Genomic DNA, 16,652 nt, shown 5'->3' with positions numbered 1-16,652 from the left:
TTGATAATGCTTCCAGGAATCTTACCAAAAGAAATGCAAAGCAAATCCTCTTTGAAAAAATTCAGACCTAGAGATGCACCTGGGTGGCACAGTCAGTTGGACAACCTCTTGGTTTTGCCTCAGGTTGTGATCTGAGGGTCATGGGATTGGGCCCATGTCAGGCTCTGTGCTCAGCGCAGTCTGTTTGAGATTCTCTCTCCCTCCCCCTGCTCCTCCCACTTGTGTGTTCTAAAATCAATCAGTAAATTCAGACCTAAAAGAATTCCCACAGATAAAGTTCCAGTGAAAATATGCACACAACTAGAAATCACAAAGCTCAGGTAGAAAAAAATTCACCCTGAGTGAGAAAAAAGCTACATGAGTAGCATGGCAAAAATTTCACTTATTGTCATTATGTTATACTGAATGTGAGAAAGTATATTTAATATGTAAAACTAAATACAAAGGGTATCAAAAGAATGACCAAGACAAGAGACTATCAAGAATCACCAAGACTAAACAAAACAGAACTTCTAGTAGTAAGAAAATATGTAGGAAGATAGGTAGGAGAAGAAAGGGAAGAAGAAAGGGGGGGTCAACAGAAGGGGGAATGAACCACGAGAGACTATGGACTCTGGGAAACAAACTGAGGGCTTCGGTGGGGGCGGGGGGATAGGATAGGCTGGTGATGGGTATTAAGTAGGGCACGTATTGCATGGCACACTGGGTGTTATACGCAAGTAATGCATCATGGCACTTTACATCAAAAACTAGGGATGTACTGTATGGTGACTAACATATTAAAAAATATTATTAAAAAAAGAGAAAATATGTAATAGAAATTAGAAATACAATATATGTGCTCAACACAGAGGTAGAAAAGAGTATTAGAGAAATGGAGATAGATCTGAAGAAATTATCATGCATCTAATTGGAGTTCCAAAATGAAAGAGTAGAGGGAATAAAAGATGTGCAATATTCAAAAAAATCAAACAAACAAAAACCCAACAAAACAAAACCAGGGGCTAATTTCCCATAATTGATGAAATATGCAGATTCAGGAAAGTAGAAAAAAAATAAAAGGATAAAAATGTGGGTAATTAAAAACCAATGACTATATAAAATAATAATTAGATCTAATTTGTGGAACTGAAGATAAAATGACAGAACTAGAATATGGACAATGGCATATAAATTAAGTGGAGTTAAGCAGACCAGAGTTATAGTATTCTAAGTCTGTTGTGTGGTATGGGAAGAGGGAACACCATTCAGAGTCTAGTTAATAACAGAAACCATACTAGATACTTTGAACAAAGGGAATTTCACACAGAGAACTGATTACATCATATGTATCCAGGTATTATACAAAATTGTAACAAAATTAAAGAGCTCAGTTGTCAGGTGTACTGCTTTGGAAGTCATCAGAAAATATGATGTGGCTAAAATGTCCATAGGGTTGAGATTTTCCAGAGCCAGAATAATGAGTAAAAACTGCATTTGTTAGTTTTGCCAACATTGTGTAGAGCAACAGATATACTGTTTTTGGTGCTTTTAGTAATTTTTCTAAAACTACAACTGAGTAGTTGGATTCCAAGATGAATGAGAGTTCTAGAACATAGGAACAATCCAGCTTAAAAGGCTCCTGATTACTTAAGTCCAGCCTTAAACTGGTTCCTTGATTCTTTTGGATGTATACAGTAATGTAGCTGACCCTGGGTCTTCCCAGGCCCAAGAAAGCTTCCTCAGACTTTACTTACCTCCAACAAGAGGTTTCATGTTCAGAATTAGAAGAGTTTAGGTGCTCATAATTGACCTTTCATCAAGTTATTAAAACACCTTATTCACAAAACACCTGAGAAAGGGCATATACAGTCCATCCTCCAGGTTATACAAACGAGAAAAACAAGTCCCGGAGGGGATGCAAGTGGTATATAACCATAAAACTAAATAATGGTCCAGCCTGGACTAGATCTCAGATCATATAATCTTTGATCTTTATTTTATAAGCAGCTTACTCCCAGCGCTCAACATTCAGGAAATGGTACTTGTACAGCCAAGATGTCTGCTTATGAACAAGGGCTATTTATTTACTGCATTAAAAAAAAATACAAGAGGAAATACAGCTGAAGTAAATCTAGCCACATTTAAATTAATCAAAATAATATGCTGAGGCACTAGCTTACTATTTATCTCCTCCACAAATTTCCATCTAAAGTCTTAGCTACTGTTCACTTGCCAACATTCAGGTTTTCACCTGGTACTTATAAATTGATAATTTAAGAATAAACTGCTCCCAGGATGCCTGGGTGGCTCAGTCAGTTAAGCGTCTGCCTTTGGCTCAGGTCATGGTCCTGGGATAGAGTCCCGCATCAGGCTCCTTGCTCAGCAAAGAGTCTGCTTCTCCCTCTGCCTGCTCTGCCTGCCACTTCCCCTGCTTGTTCTCTCTCTCCCCTTCTCTCTCTGACAAATAAATAAATAAAATCTTAAAAAAAAAAAAAAAGAACTGCTCCAGAATCTTGCCATGTGTTACAGTTTTATTAACTGTTTATATTCCCCCCCCCAAATTGAGCTTTTGTGTTTAAACAGATATGCTTACCCTTATATAGCCATCTGAACCTGCTCAGACTATAACAAATGCTCACTTATTATTCACGGATGCTTAATCAGTTATTTTGTGTATTCAGGATGACCTTTGGCATAGGTCATCAACTAAAGTAACAAAGCTGAGATCTTCTATAACTAGTACAACCTCAGGTTTAGCTTAATATTTTACAAAAATAGCACAGGTAAGATTGTGAGCTGTAACATTATTTAAGGTTAAATAAGCAACTTAGGAATTAAAAATTTCCAAATTGCTTGTACCTATTACATCTTAATGTTTGAAAACTGCACATTTATTCCCTGGTAGAGAAGACTTCTTTATTCTGTACGTAACTCTGTACCTAGGGCATGTACAGTTCTTTAATAAATTCTCTTAAAGATGGTGCTACTTTATTTTTCTTCTTTCCTACCTCTGATTATAATAATGTGTATCATTAACCACTATACACCTGTTATACTGGTTAAAAAATATACTAACAATACCAAGTGCTGGAGAGGATGTGGAACAACTAGAGCTCTCATGTATTCCTGATGAGAATGAAAAATGATACAGCCACTCTCAAAAACATTTTGAGACTTTTAATTTTCTTTTTTTTATTTAAAGTTTTTATTTAAATTCTAATTAGTTATCATTATGGTAAAATTGGTTTCAGGCACAGAATTTAATGATTCATCACTTACATATAACACTCAATGCCCATCATAACAAGCACCCCCCTTAATACCCATCACGCATTTAGTCCATCCCCAGCCCACCTCCCTCCATCAACTGTTTGTTCTATAGTTAAGAGTCTCTTATGGTTTGCTCCCCTCTCTCTCTTTTCCCTTCATCTATGTCCATCTGTTTTGTTTCTTACAATGTTAGACATACTCTAACATATGACTTAGCAATCACACTCCTAAGTATTCACTACAGTGAACTAAAAACATGTTCACACAAAAACCTGTTAATAGGTAGTTATTGCAGCTTTACTAATAATTGACAAAAACTAGAAAAACCACCTTAAAGTTCTTGGTTAATGGATGAACAAGTTGTGGTAACACAGAGAACTGATTACATCATATGTATCCAGGTATTATACAAAATTGTGACAAAATTAAAGAGCTCAGTAGTCAGGTGTACTGCTTTGGAAGTCATCAGAAAATATGATGTGGCTAAAATGTCCCTAGGGTTGAGATTTTCCAGAGCCTATTTAACAGACTTACTACTCAGCAGTAAAAAAGAATGAACTATTGATAAATGCAAAAATATGGATGAATCTCGAAATGCAATTCTCTGAAAGCATTCAATCTCAAAAGATTACATACTTTATGATTTCATTTATATGACATTCTTGAAAAGCAAACAATTGTGACAGAGAATGGACCAGCAGTTGACAGGGCATATGGAGTGGGGAGAGGGTATGACTACAAAGAAACAGCCCTGTTCCTTTTTCTAATTGTGGTGGTTAGATAAACCTGGTGTATATTAAAATTTATGAAATGGTTTACCAAGAAAGGATCAATTTTACTGTGTATTAGCTTTTTTAAAAAAGTGTATCATCAAAGAATTTAAGTGTTAGGAATCTATGAATCATGTAACCTCATGACTTGAAAGATGAGGAAACAAATCCAGGGGTGTTCAAAGTGACTTGCTAATTAAAGATCACAATTATTCAATGGCAATCCTCTCATTAAGAATTCAAAGCTTAATATAAACTATGTTTACCTCAAAACAAGAAATTCAGTCAGAAATAAAAAATATGTGGAATTACATAATAAAACAGGCCACAGATTCCACATTGTGTTTTAATATATATAAAATTCAACTACAATTGCTGTGCCAAATTTAGATGGACAGGCCAGGAGTACAAAAAATTAAATTCTTACTTCTATTCAAGAAAGACTTCATAAACTGCACCTTAGTCATTAAGAAAGAAAACTCCTTCAATATAGTTATTATCTCCAGAATTTAGCGGAATTTCTAAGGTTAACTCTAAAAAATTCCAATATTATTAGTTGTTTACTAAATCAATATTTCCCTTCTGAATATTCTAGATATTAAAGAAAATATCCACTACTTCAAAAGGTAAAAATCAGTCTAAGTTTGGTGGAACATGAGAAAATAGAAATAGGAAGAGGTATAAGAAAAGGAAATAAGATGTACTCAGCTATCAAAAAGAACGATTTCTCAACATTTGCTGCAACATGGACGGCACTGAAGGAGATAATGCTAAGTGAAATAAGTCAAGCAGAGAAAGACAATTATCATATGGTTTCTCTCATCTATGGAACATAAGAAGTAGGAAGATCAGTAGGAGAAGAAAGGGATAAAGAAAGGGGGGTAATCAGAAGGGGGAATGAAGCATGAGAGACTATGGACTCTGAGAAACAAACTGAGGGCTTCAGAGGGGAGGGGGGTGGGGAATGGGATAGGCTGGTGATGGGTATTAAGGAGGGCACGTATTGCATGGTGCACTGGGTGTTATATGCAACTAATGAATCAAAGAACTTTACATCAAAAAAAATTTTAAAAAAAGATGTGGTCCATATATACAGTGGAATATTACTCAGCCATCAAAAAGAATGATTTCTCAACATTTGCTGCAACATGGACGGGACTGGAGGAGATAATGCTAAGCGAAATAAGTCAAGCAGAGAAAGACAATTATCATATGGTTTCTCTCATCTATGGAACAGAAGAAGTAGGAAGATCGGTAGGAGAAGAAAGGGAAGAAGAAGGGGGGGCAAACAGAAGGGGGAATGAACCATGAGAAAACTATGGACTCTGAGAAACAAACTGAGGGCTTCAGAGGGGAGGGGGGTGGGGGAATGGGATAGGCTGGTGATGGGTAGTAAGGAGGGCACGTATTGCTTGGTGCACTGGGTGTTATACGCAAGTAATGAATCATGGAACTTTACATCAAAAACTAGGGATGTACTGTATGGTGACTAACATAATAAGAAAAATATTATTATTAAAAAAAAGAAAAGGAAATAAGATGAAAACAGAGTGGCTTGTACTATACAAATTACTAGCTATACTTAATAAAATATGAGACATGTTCTTCCCCTCCTCTTTAGGGATGATACACAAAAGTTTAATATTCAGGATACTGGTTCTTTCCCAAATATTTCCGTTTGGAGTCTCAGCTATCAGCTAAGACTTAGATTACCGCTCCACTCTACAGAGATCCAATAATCTTTTTCGTAAGGTGCATTTAGCCTCATCTAACCATATCTTCGTAATTTCTATGTGGGATGATAATAATACCGATGAGACTATCTTAAAGTATACGGAAAGTAAACAGGGCATAGGCATGAAGAAAACATCAAAAAAATTAATTTCTTGCTACTCTTAAGAATAAATGAACACTCATATATTCCACCAATAACAGTCCCAAATGATCAGATCTTGATATCATAATATGCAACATTTCAGAGAGTTTTAAAAGTCTTCAAGTTTATCTGATAAAAATCCTTATTTCACAAATAAGAAACTAAAGATTAATAGAGTTAATTATTACAAAGGTGAATTAAGAGGTCTCCTAACTATTTACATAGTAATTATTCATACAACGCAGACTTAAATTTTGTCCCTCTTTCTTGAGTCATTCTGCTTGCATACCCCCAAGATGAGAGAAATTACCTAAACACTTCTGTTATTAACCCACATACTTTGGAGACTAAAGTATCCATTTTTTAACAAATGGATACACCCAGGTAACTGTCACCACAACCAGGGGACCCTGGACATTTCCATCACTTCAGTGGTGCTCTTGTATACATTAATTCTCAATCTCCAGTCTGCATCCCTGGCTTTAGGCAACCACTGTATAGGTGTCTACCTAGTATAGGTTTGTCTTTCCTCGAGTTTCATATAAAAAAATGACCTGGAGGCCCTACTAACAAATTCTTTTCCTTTCTTGAAAGCCAATTTGGATATCATTGTGAAATGTTTCCTGGCTTCCTCTGATTATCTTTCTTTGTTCTACTTTGTACATTCACTGTTGTATCATGTTGCCTCGTAATTTACTTCCATACATGTTTAAATCACTTACTAAACCACATGCTCCTTGAGGGTAAGGACATGTTTTTATTCACCTGTTTTCAAGGCTTATCATAGAGCCTAGAACATAGTAGCTGTTTAGTTGTATATCTCAAAAAAAAGAAAAAGAAACCAAATAAAAATCTTGTATAAGTTCTTATAATTAGTACCAAAATAGACTTTATCAGAGTACTTTAAAAATTTAACAACTTGGGAAACAAAGCCTGGAGTAAAAGTTTTAAGTTAAATCAGAAATCTTCTTTACTGATCTTTGTTTCTTTGTTTCTTCGTTTCCTTCCTTCCTTCCTTCCTTCCTTCCTTCCTTCCTTCCTTCCTTCCCTTCCTTCCCTTCCTTCCCTTCCTTCCCTTCCTTCCCTTCCTTCCCTTCCTTTTAGAACGCGCAAGCCAGCCTTGGGGGGGGGGGTGGTTAGAGCAAAGGGAGATGGGGAGAGAAAATCTAAGGCAGGCTCCAAGCCAGCACAGAGCCCAATGCCGAACTCAAACTCACAGCCCTGAGATCATGACCTTAGCCAAAATCAAGAGTCAGACGCTTTACTGACTGAGCCACCCAGGCGTCCCTTTGCTATCATTTTTAATACTGAATTTTCAGATAATTGCAGGGCAAATGTTATATGAAATGTAACTTTCTACCGTAACTTCTTAATGCTTACGTTTGTGTGGAATAAATCTGACAGTTTTGTTAAAATTTGAGTTTATTAAAAAAAATAGTTTTCTTTGCAAGTGGCATATTCACACAACTTGGTAATAAGTTTTTTTTTCTTCTTTCCTCATTACTTACTTAACAGAAGTAAAAGCAACAACAACGCAGGATTAATGGTAGTTCAGCATTAATTTTAGATTAGATTGCCATAAAATTGTATGTGTTTTATATTGTGTATTAAGGTAAACAAAATCATTTACTTTAGATTAGGTCTGACAAGAAAGGGACTGCGGAAACCAAATGGACTACTCTTTGTGTGGCAAAAACTCTCAATATTCCAATTACAAGGTAATTATCAGTATTCTGTGAGGAAAAAAATGTTTTCTCTAAATAAACAGAGTTTAAAGCTCTAGAGCCGTTTCTTATTTTAGACTTCTCCTAAAGAAGTAATGGGCAAAAAATGCAGAGCTCGGCAGAGCTCCAATGGAACAGGCTATTTCTAAGTTTACATGATATTGCTAAGAAAAGCATTTTCATAATATGAATTTCCATTTATACGTAATTATTGAATGTGTGGGTGAGAGAATACTAGCTGCGTTGAGTTCCTAGCTAACTTTCTTATTCTGGGAAAATTAATTCACATCTTTGGGATTATTTCAGCTCTAAAATAAGAAAACTGGTTTCTCTATGATTTCTGTCATTTTTAAGATTCAATTCTTCTTACAAGGTTGAAATCTCTACATAGAGAGTCTCCAAATGAAATCTCTAAGGTAAGTCACAGATATTGAAACTGATGCATTAAAATAAGTTTTATTAAGTACACTATCTGAAGTATCTTCTCCAATTTTTTAGATTGCTAATTTGAGATTCTTAGCCACATTTATGTATTTTCTTGATCAAATTTAATTTTGCTTGTATCTGTTATTTCTTATTAGCTAATCACACAGGTACTTCTAAAATTACTACGGTGTTGGATACATTACTGTACATATACCACTCCTTTACTCTGTGAATGAAGGTTATAGAGATTACAAACCTTGCTCAAAATATCATCTTTGCAAAGACAAACTATTAGATAAATGTGTCTTATATGATCTTTTTAAGTAAAAGGTTTTAGAAAGAATGCATATATAAATGGATAAATACTAGTAAAAACATGGAAATTTTTCTTCTGGAAGGATATACAACAAAAAGTTAGTAATGCTACCTTTAAGGAAAGAGCCTAGGTGGAGAGAGGTAGTTTTTCTATTTTTACTTTCTGTACCATTGAAAAATTTCCAACACGAACATTTGTTAATTCCACTGTTTAAAAATCTTAGGTTAGACTTATAGGTTATATTTTTCTTTTCTATATTTAAGAAAAAAATAATGTTTGATTTTTAAAATTTTCTTCTTCTTCCTTTTCAAACAATATGCCTGGTGGCTTAGTTGTTAATTCAGTTGCTTAGAGCACACAGAACAAAGGTCATAGGTTTGATTAATCACGTTTGCAAAGAATAAAAATATCCCTTGGTAACAGAACACATTTTTAACTTTAAAAAGTCATCTGGCAAACTCGTGTTGGTGATCACAAGGATGAATCAGGTAAGAGCATGTGGTTGACACAATACAAAACATTAATCTTGGAAAATAACTCTAAGTGATGTCTTACTGACAGAGGGCAAGACAGTAGACAGCAGTGTTACTCATCTCTAAGTAAACATTTCAATTTTCATACTCATCAACTCACTGCACTCTGAATAGAACAGAAACAAGACCTTAACAATCGGAGAAAATACAGTCCCTGTACTTTCAGAAAAGCTAAAAATGGTTATGTCACAAAGCTTATGAATTTCAAAAATGATACAATTCTTACTAATATACTATAGAAATATCAAATAAAATACATATGTACCTGTAACATCTTCTGGATCTGAAACAACAATATGTGCATTTAATTCCTGTAGCTTGTGATGCAGTTCTTCTAATTTTTTATTTGATTTTTTCAAAATGTTGTCCACGTAAGCCAAACTTTTTTTATCTGTTGTGACTTTCCTCAGATTTTCAGCTCCTTCTTTGATTTTCAGTTCTTTCCTTATTTCTCTCTTGATTCGATCCTTGATATCATCCAATTTCTGTTGCACCATTGTATCTGAAAAGTCTAATTTTTGAACAGCACTCACATTCTCAGAAAATGGAAGACTTCGGGAATCTCCCTAGAGAAAAGAAATAAACATACAAATGTGGTAGTTTAGGAAAGTTAGTTGCTCAGTAACATGTAAGAGCAAAACTATGTGTTCAGTGATTCTTCATTAAGCACATTTTATTATTTCCTTAATAAGCAACAGACTAGTTACCTTTATTATTACCATACAAAATTCTAAGTTCAAAAACTCTGCTCACTCACTAAATAGCATTATTTGACAAATTTATATTAAAGTAAACACATCTACACACAAAGGCATCTTAGGGTTCTATAAAGACAGTGGATTTCTGATATCCTATGAACCCAAGTTAGAGCCTAACGTCTACACTGTGACTTGTAAGCAAGTTATTTAATCTTTCAAATATTCAATTTAATCATCTATAAAATCTACATAATATTGCCACCTTTCAGAGGTATTGTGATAATCCAAAATATTTTATGTGAAGGTCCAAGCACAATTCTTGGCCCACTGTACAGTTACTCAATAAGTGAATATTATTATTAAATTCCATACAGAAGATACAATTCTATTTGATCTTCTATAAAAAAACCTCTTAAAAAACTAATATTGGCAAAAATAAAAAAGTAATATCCTTATGACCACTTTTTGGGTAATGAATAAATGCATCAGGATTTGGAAAGACTATATTCAGAACTCTATATATAATTACATGGCTAACTATCCCAATTGATAACTTGGTTGACTCATTACAAAAACATCATTACTAGAAAATATGTCTCAATTACGTCCTACTGATAGAAGCTAAGATAATACACAGTACCAGTTATTCATCTTAAAATAAAAATTAGATTAGGTAAGCACATCAAATCTCCATTTAAAACAAACCAAAGTTATGTCCTAGCTATTTGTATATCATTTGCTATTTTAAACTCCATTACTAGAATACTGGTTTAAAAAATTTTTAATTTCTGAAACACAAAAATTAGAGATAATGTTTACCTTTGGGAAGAGGAATTAAGTTTGTGAAGGTTCTAGAAGAGAGACATTTCACTGTGCACCCTTATGTACCTTTTGAACCACAGATCCAACCAACTAAAAGATTTTCCTTAATTTCTTCAGGAATTCATCATAACCATATAAATAAGTTCTGCTTAAATTCTTGGGTGCAAATACTTTTTACATCTATTTCCTAACCTCTAAAAAAACCAGGTTATCTTGAAGAATAGTGAGTTAATAGATGGGAAGATGTGGGATCTAGTCTTGGCTTTGGACCAATCTACCCTGTGCCAAAGGGCATACAATACAAAAAAAATGAAGTAGTTGATAAATCTATTCTTAATGTTTCTAGGGTCAAGAACCCCTTTGGAACTCTGAAAAAAAACCCAGCAGAACAAAGAAAATTTCATGTTTGTATATACAATTTCCAGGTTCCACGGATCAGAGATTAAGAATTCCTGGGAAAAGTGATACCTTATGATCTTCCACTTGGACCAAAATAGTATCTAGATTTTTCACTACTCATAGTGGAATATAAATCCTATCATCTATTTATCCAGTTTCCAAAGTTTATGAATCTACCTTTGGCTGGTTATCAAAAACAACAGCACATGACTATTGTCAAAAAATAAAATGCCAAATTTCTGCTGTCTGGCTTCAGGTAAAGTGGATTGAGGCAAAGAATGCTTAGATGAAGAAGTTTAAGCTAACTGCATTCTTTTAGATATTTTTATTTCTAACCTTACAGACTTAGAAAACATGAACTGCTTTCATAAATTTGTGCTTTAATATTATGTACTAAGCTAGAGATTCCCTAAATTTCTTGCTTCGTGGTGACCTTAGTGTGTAATTTTTTCCATATGCTGTATAGGCCAAAAGAAATACCTAACAATTGTGTATTAAATAGTAAGTTCCTAATTACTTAATGCTTAAATTATAACAACTCAGTAGCTGTTTGAAATAATATAAATATGAAAGAAAACATTACATTTTATTAATTCTTTAATAACTAGTTACTTATTACTGTTGCGTACTTTCACCATTTCTCAAACTTTGAAATCAGATTGGACACTCCCATCTTCATTTTCTGTTCCATACAAAGGGAATGTAGAATAATCTAATACTGAAATTTAACCGACTCCCATTAGTTCACATGATACCCAACATATGGTGTCACCGTGTTTCCCTGGAAATTTTCAAATACATTGCAACATCCTGAGAGTTTGCTTAGGCACCCCGGAGACCCTTACTGTACAGTTTGAGAATTGTGGTACTAAAATATAAAGGCTGTAACAAAAAAACCTGTTATATGAAAATGGCATCAGTATTTGACGTGAATCCTTAAACGTCTTTTGCCTACTTCAACTCTCATTTCTTTTCAATTTGCTATCTAAATCCCAATCCTATCAAACTACAGAATTTACTGCTGGAGACAATCTCTCCTGGCTCAGCTACTAATGCATGTTGCACCTCTGGGATATACTACCTCTCCTCCTTTTCTACAACTATCTCTTCCTAGTCCCTTCTCTGCTAACTTCTACTTTGTTTCAAAGTTCACTACAAATCTTCCTGGAAAAGAACTTCCTGCTTATTCCCTCTTAGAATTTAGATTAAATGCCTCTCTTCACTACCCCAAAGACTATTAGCAATTTGATGGCAAGGGCTGTACCTGGCAGAGTAGTTCTGTTTTGCTTTCTTAATGATTAGTCCATTATATTATTTAATATTCTATTTTGGAAAGTCTGTCACTGCTGAGGAACTCATGCTTTCCTCTTTCTGATAAAGAGAACTTATACTCTAGGAAACTCAAAGGCAAAACTGATATTCAACCTTAGCAACTATATTAGCTAGAATTAGATATAAGCCATACGTGGTTAGCATGTTTGCTTCCTCTTCCTTTTCATACGCCTAAATTTTTAGTAACCGTATTTTACTCCCATCTTTTGTTGTGACATAGCTTAAATATTTTTTGAAAAGGAAATACCTACAGTACAATCAATAATTTGAGATAAATGTCCCCTGACAGTAGACAAGAAAGATTATAGTACTTTCTATTACTGCTTTCCTAAATATTTTAGTTGCAATAATCTGTGAAATTTACTGGAAAATATTTTTTCTTGCATTTGAAACAAGTGAAATGAGACATTTTATCTATTAGCTTATATCTCTACCCTAAAAAAATAATAAAACAATTATGTCATATATGCCAGAATCAGTACTAGGCAATGAAATAATATTCCTGACATAGGTAAAATAAATTAGCCTCAGAAAATAAATAGCTATCTAACCAGTGAAAACCTTCAGTGATAATCTTTGTCTCAGTAGGTTCTACTACAGGCAGTCTACACCATCTATATTGCATTATGTTCAGAAGCTTAACACTTTCATCCTCATTCACAACTGTTTTCTACTCTGCAAAATTTCATGCCTACTCCCAAATTAAACAGTACATACCTTCTCTATGGTGACTAACATAATAAAAAATTATTATTAAAAAAAAGAAAAAAGTAAACAGTACATACCTTTTTTCACCTTTTCAAAATAAAGTTAGATCCAACCTCTAATCACAAACTCCCTTTAAAATTCACTAATACTGCTCAGAAAGTATGCAGATAAGAGATTAAAAAAAGAAAATGAACTCATCCTAAGCATAAAACTAAACTCTTAACAGTATTCATTATGCTCCACCAATTATCTATACAGAAAAGAAGCCTCATAATTCTCATCTTTTATCACTGAAATCATAAGCTAGCTACTCCATTCTAGTCAAATTAACATTTTGCTGTTTACGTTATTTTACTGTCTTTCTTATGCCCTATTTATCTCACGATCTAAATTCAGCATCACAAAATACTTGTTAAAAAATATTTCAAGTCTTTCATGGTTAATTCTATTTTAAATTTTATATCATCCATATGTTTAATGCAGTCATTCAATCAGATGGATCAAATCCAAACAAAAGGAAACCATCAGTAAAATTAATACCCTCAGGATTTATAGAACAACTGAAATGCTTTTTAGTTAAGTAGGTTTCAAGTGGCTAAATAAAAGAGGGAATAGAGACCTCAATGAGTAAGAAACAAGAAGTAAAAATTAGATGGATTTCAAAGGAACCAAAACAAATTAAAAATTCAGTGGTTAGGTTAAATAGCAGACCAGACCAATATAATGAATTAGTATACTGGCAGACAGAAAACTGAGGAAATTACTCTGAATTCATCACGCAGAGATATGAGAAATTAAAAGGCATGGAAGATAAAATGAGAAGATCCAAGATCCATCTAGGAAGAGCTCCAGAATAAGAGAACAAAGAAAATGAGGGAGAAATACTACATGAAGACAAGTGAATGACAATTTTCCAGAACTGAAGAATGATATAAATCCTTGGGCCAGAAGGCTACACCAAATTGTAACAAGATAAATGAAAATAACAACAAAAATTAACAGAGAGAAAAGGCACTTTATCAACAAATGAATGACCATTAGAGCGACATAAGACTTTTCCTTAGTGATAACAGAGGCCCAAAACTATCAAACTTCTTTAAGATTTTGAGCTTTTATCTTAAGGTCTTTATATACTGCTAAGGCTTTCTCAAAAAAAAAAAATTTTTTTTTTAACCTGCCTCAAAATATGAACATTCTGGGGAAAATTACAGATGAACTAACCTAGAGTCCATGTTATATTTACATCATTCTCCTGTTCACTAACCATGTATCTATTAATATACATTAAAGAAAAACTGTACTGTGGCAGAAGAGAATGCACCACTGTTACCTCTGAAACTGACAGATTTTTCTAATCATAATGTTAGCAATAATCCAAATGTAAACCATAAGTCTTTATAAATATAAGCTGGAAATCTGTAACAAGAAACTTAAAAACAGTCATTTTCTTTCACCTAGTCATCCTAATTCTAGGAGTATAACCTAAGAAATAATTACAAATTTTTACTGTATAGAATGGTCAATTCAATAATTTTAAAAAACCATCAATAACACATGCAAGGCACTGTTATAGGCATGAACTTCCTCATAAGACTTACAAATAGGAGAGCTTTAAACCAATTTATAGGAAAGAAAAAGTTCAGGAGGCTACTAAGTGTCACAACAAAAGAATTTCAAACAGGCTGGGGAATAAGAAAAGATTTCTCCTATTTTCACCTTTATTATTCCACAGTAGCATGTACAGCCTCATATATTACTGCTATGTACACACAGTTTTATTTCAAATTATGTTTAAAATAAAAATGGGGGGAAATGCTAAAAAAATTAAAATATTAATAATAATTATTTCTGGATGGGACGCTTGGGTGGCTCAGATGGTTAGCTCTGCCTTCAGCTTGGGTCATGATCCCAGGGCCACATGGGGCTCCTTGCTCAGCGAGGAGTCGTCTTCTCCCTCTGCCTACTGCTCCCCCTGCTAGTGCTCTCTCTGACAAATAAATAAAATCTTAAAAAAAATAATTATTATTTCTGGTCAGGAAAATTAAGAGGAATTTTCATTATATTCTTCAAAGTTTTCCAAATTTGCTCAATTTTTTAAAGTAATGAATATATGCTGCCTATCTAATAAGGAGGGAAAGACATTATTTAAAAGAAACCAAAAATAACTTTCACTGTATTTCAGTTTTGGCAAATGAAGAACTTATACTGGTATCTTACAGTCTATAGTATATTTGCGATTTAACTAGGTTATTTTGAGTCAATTCAATTCTACTGCAAAGGGTAAGAGTACACATTCCACTCTAATTGGACAGTACCATGTGTAAGCCAGGTATTTCAAATACACAAATGTGTTAATATGTAGTTAATAAATACAACTATTTTTACTTTATAAAGTAGTGAAATTCTGATCTGTAGCCTAGAACATAAAATGATATTTTTAAATTATTACATTTTAACAGACAGTAAAGAAAAACAGTAAAATAAGAACAGGATCAGACTCAAAGAACAAAATGAAGAAAAAGGTCTGTTACTTATGATCAAATACTTCATTTAGGGAGAGGTAGGAAAGGATGTTTACTCCTCACTGGCCAAGTTCCTAGAGAAGAAGTAAAAAAGCTGTTACTTTCTCTACACTAGACATATAAAACAGTCTGACCTGTTAGATGCCAAGAAATGCTAGAGCACCCATAAAAACTCACTGGGAACAATGGCTCATATAATGTTTTAGCTAGAAGGAACTTCAAAGATCAAGTAGTCTAACTCCCTTGTTTTAGTTTTGAGCAAAGCAGTTTCAAAGCAGCTAAGCAATTTGCCTAAGGTCACAAAGAAAAGTCAGTGATCTGGCTGGGTTTACCATACCAGTCTCCTGACTCCTGGTTTCGTGCTTTTATTCTCTACTGCCTTCTTAGAGGAGATTCTAGGAGTATCCATTTCCTTATATTTGAACTACACCTTGACCTGATTTGCATTAATTAAGATATTACATACCTTAAATCATGAGTATTGGCAGGACATAATTCTTCTAATTTCACCACCTAATCCAACCCAGGGTAGAATGCTCTCAACCAGAAAACAAGAAACCAGTTCTAACACCAGCTCTCTGTCACTAGCTATGCAATTCAAGCATGTTATCCCCATCTCCCTGTACCTGTTTGCTCATCTGCAAAATGATGTTTGGCTTTCCTATCTTCTAGTTTTTTTTAAACTTTATTCAAAATGTTCACTGAATGTTAGGCAATGGAAAAGAACACAATCCTGTTTTCTTTCAGGTATTCAATGTATTAAGGTAGACGTGAAAACCAAACACAATCTGAGGAAGCAACAAAGCTTTATACAAAGGTAGGCCATATTGTGTGTATATGTGTGTGTGTTTCACAGAAAGCTCAGTTAGAATACAGCATGATGGCAAGAACTAAGCATTCAGAGTCAAACTGGCTATGTATAAATTCTGATACTGCAACCATGCTAAAGCTTCAATTTCTTCACAAGGAAAATGGAATTATTACAACTACCTTGACTGTATTATTTCTAAGTCACATAATAGCTATGCCTAGGAATAGGAAGTATGTTTTCATAGTAACATTGCAGTTCCTGGCACAGAGCACTGAAGCAGATAGTACTGGATGCCTACATAATATCCATCCTCCTTTTATCCTTACTGAGAAAACTCCCACTCTGCTAGATGCAACAAAGTACACAGATAAAACTCTCCCTTCACCAGACTCGCCAGCTGCTAGAAGTAGCCATAAGACAATTTTTGTTAAAGAGAAGTCAGGCCAGCATTTTGGGGAAAGTG

At 34.0% G+C, this 16,652-nt stretch overlaps 1 protein-coding gene across 2 annotated transcripts in view; it reads right to left on the bottom strand.

The window, feature by feature from the left end:
- PKN2 (protein kinase N2) overlaps positions 1-16,652 on the bottom strand; it is a 141,208-nt gene that overhangs the window by 82,613 nt on the left and 41,943 nt on the right. For both annotated transcript variants that reach the window (XM_045801851.2, XM_045801852.2), the window contains one exon: positions 9,163-9,463. In XM_045801851.2, the coding sequence (XP_045657807.1) occupies positions 9,163-9,463 (301 nt within the window). The remainder of the gene's footprint in view (positions 1-9,162; positions 9,464-16,652) is intronic.

Source organism: Ursus americanus, chromosome 12 (assembly GCF_024610735.1).
Source record: "Ursus americanus isolate L20-20 chromosome 12, mUrsAme1.1.p, whole genome shotgun sequence".
Classification (NCBI taxonomy): domain Eukaryota; kingdom Metazoa; phylum Chordata; class Mammalia; order Carnivora; family Ursidae; genus Ursus; species Ursus americanus.
The sequence above is the reverse complement of the archived record's forward strand: the minus strand, read 5'-3'. Positions and strand labels throughout refer to the sequence as shown.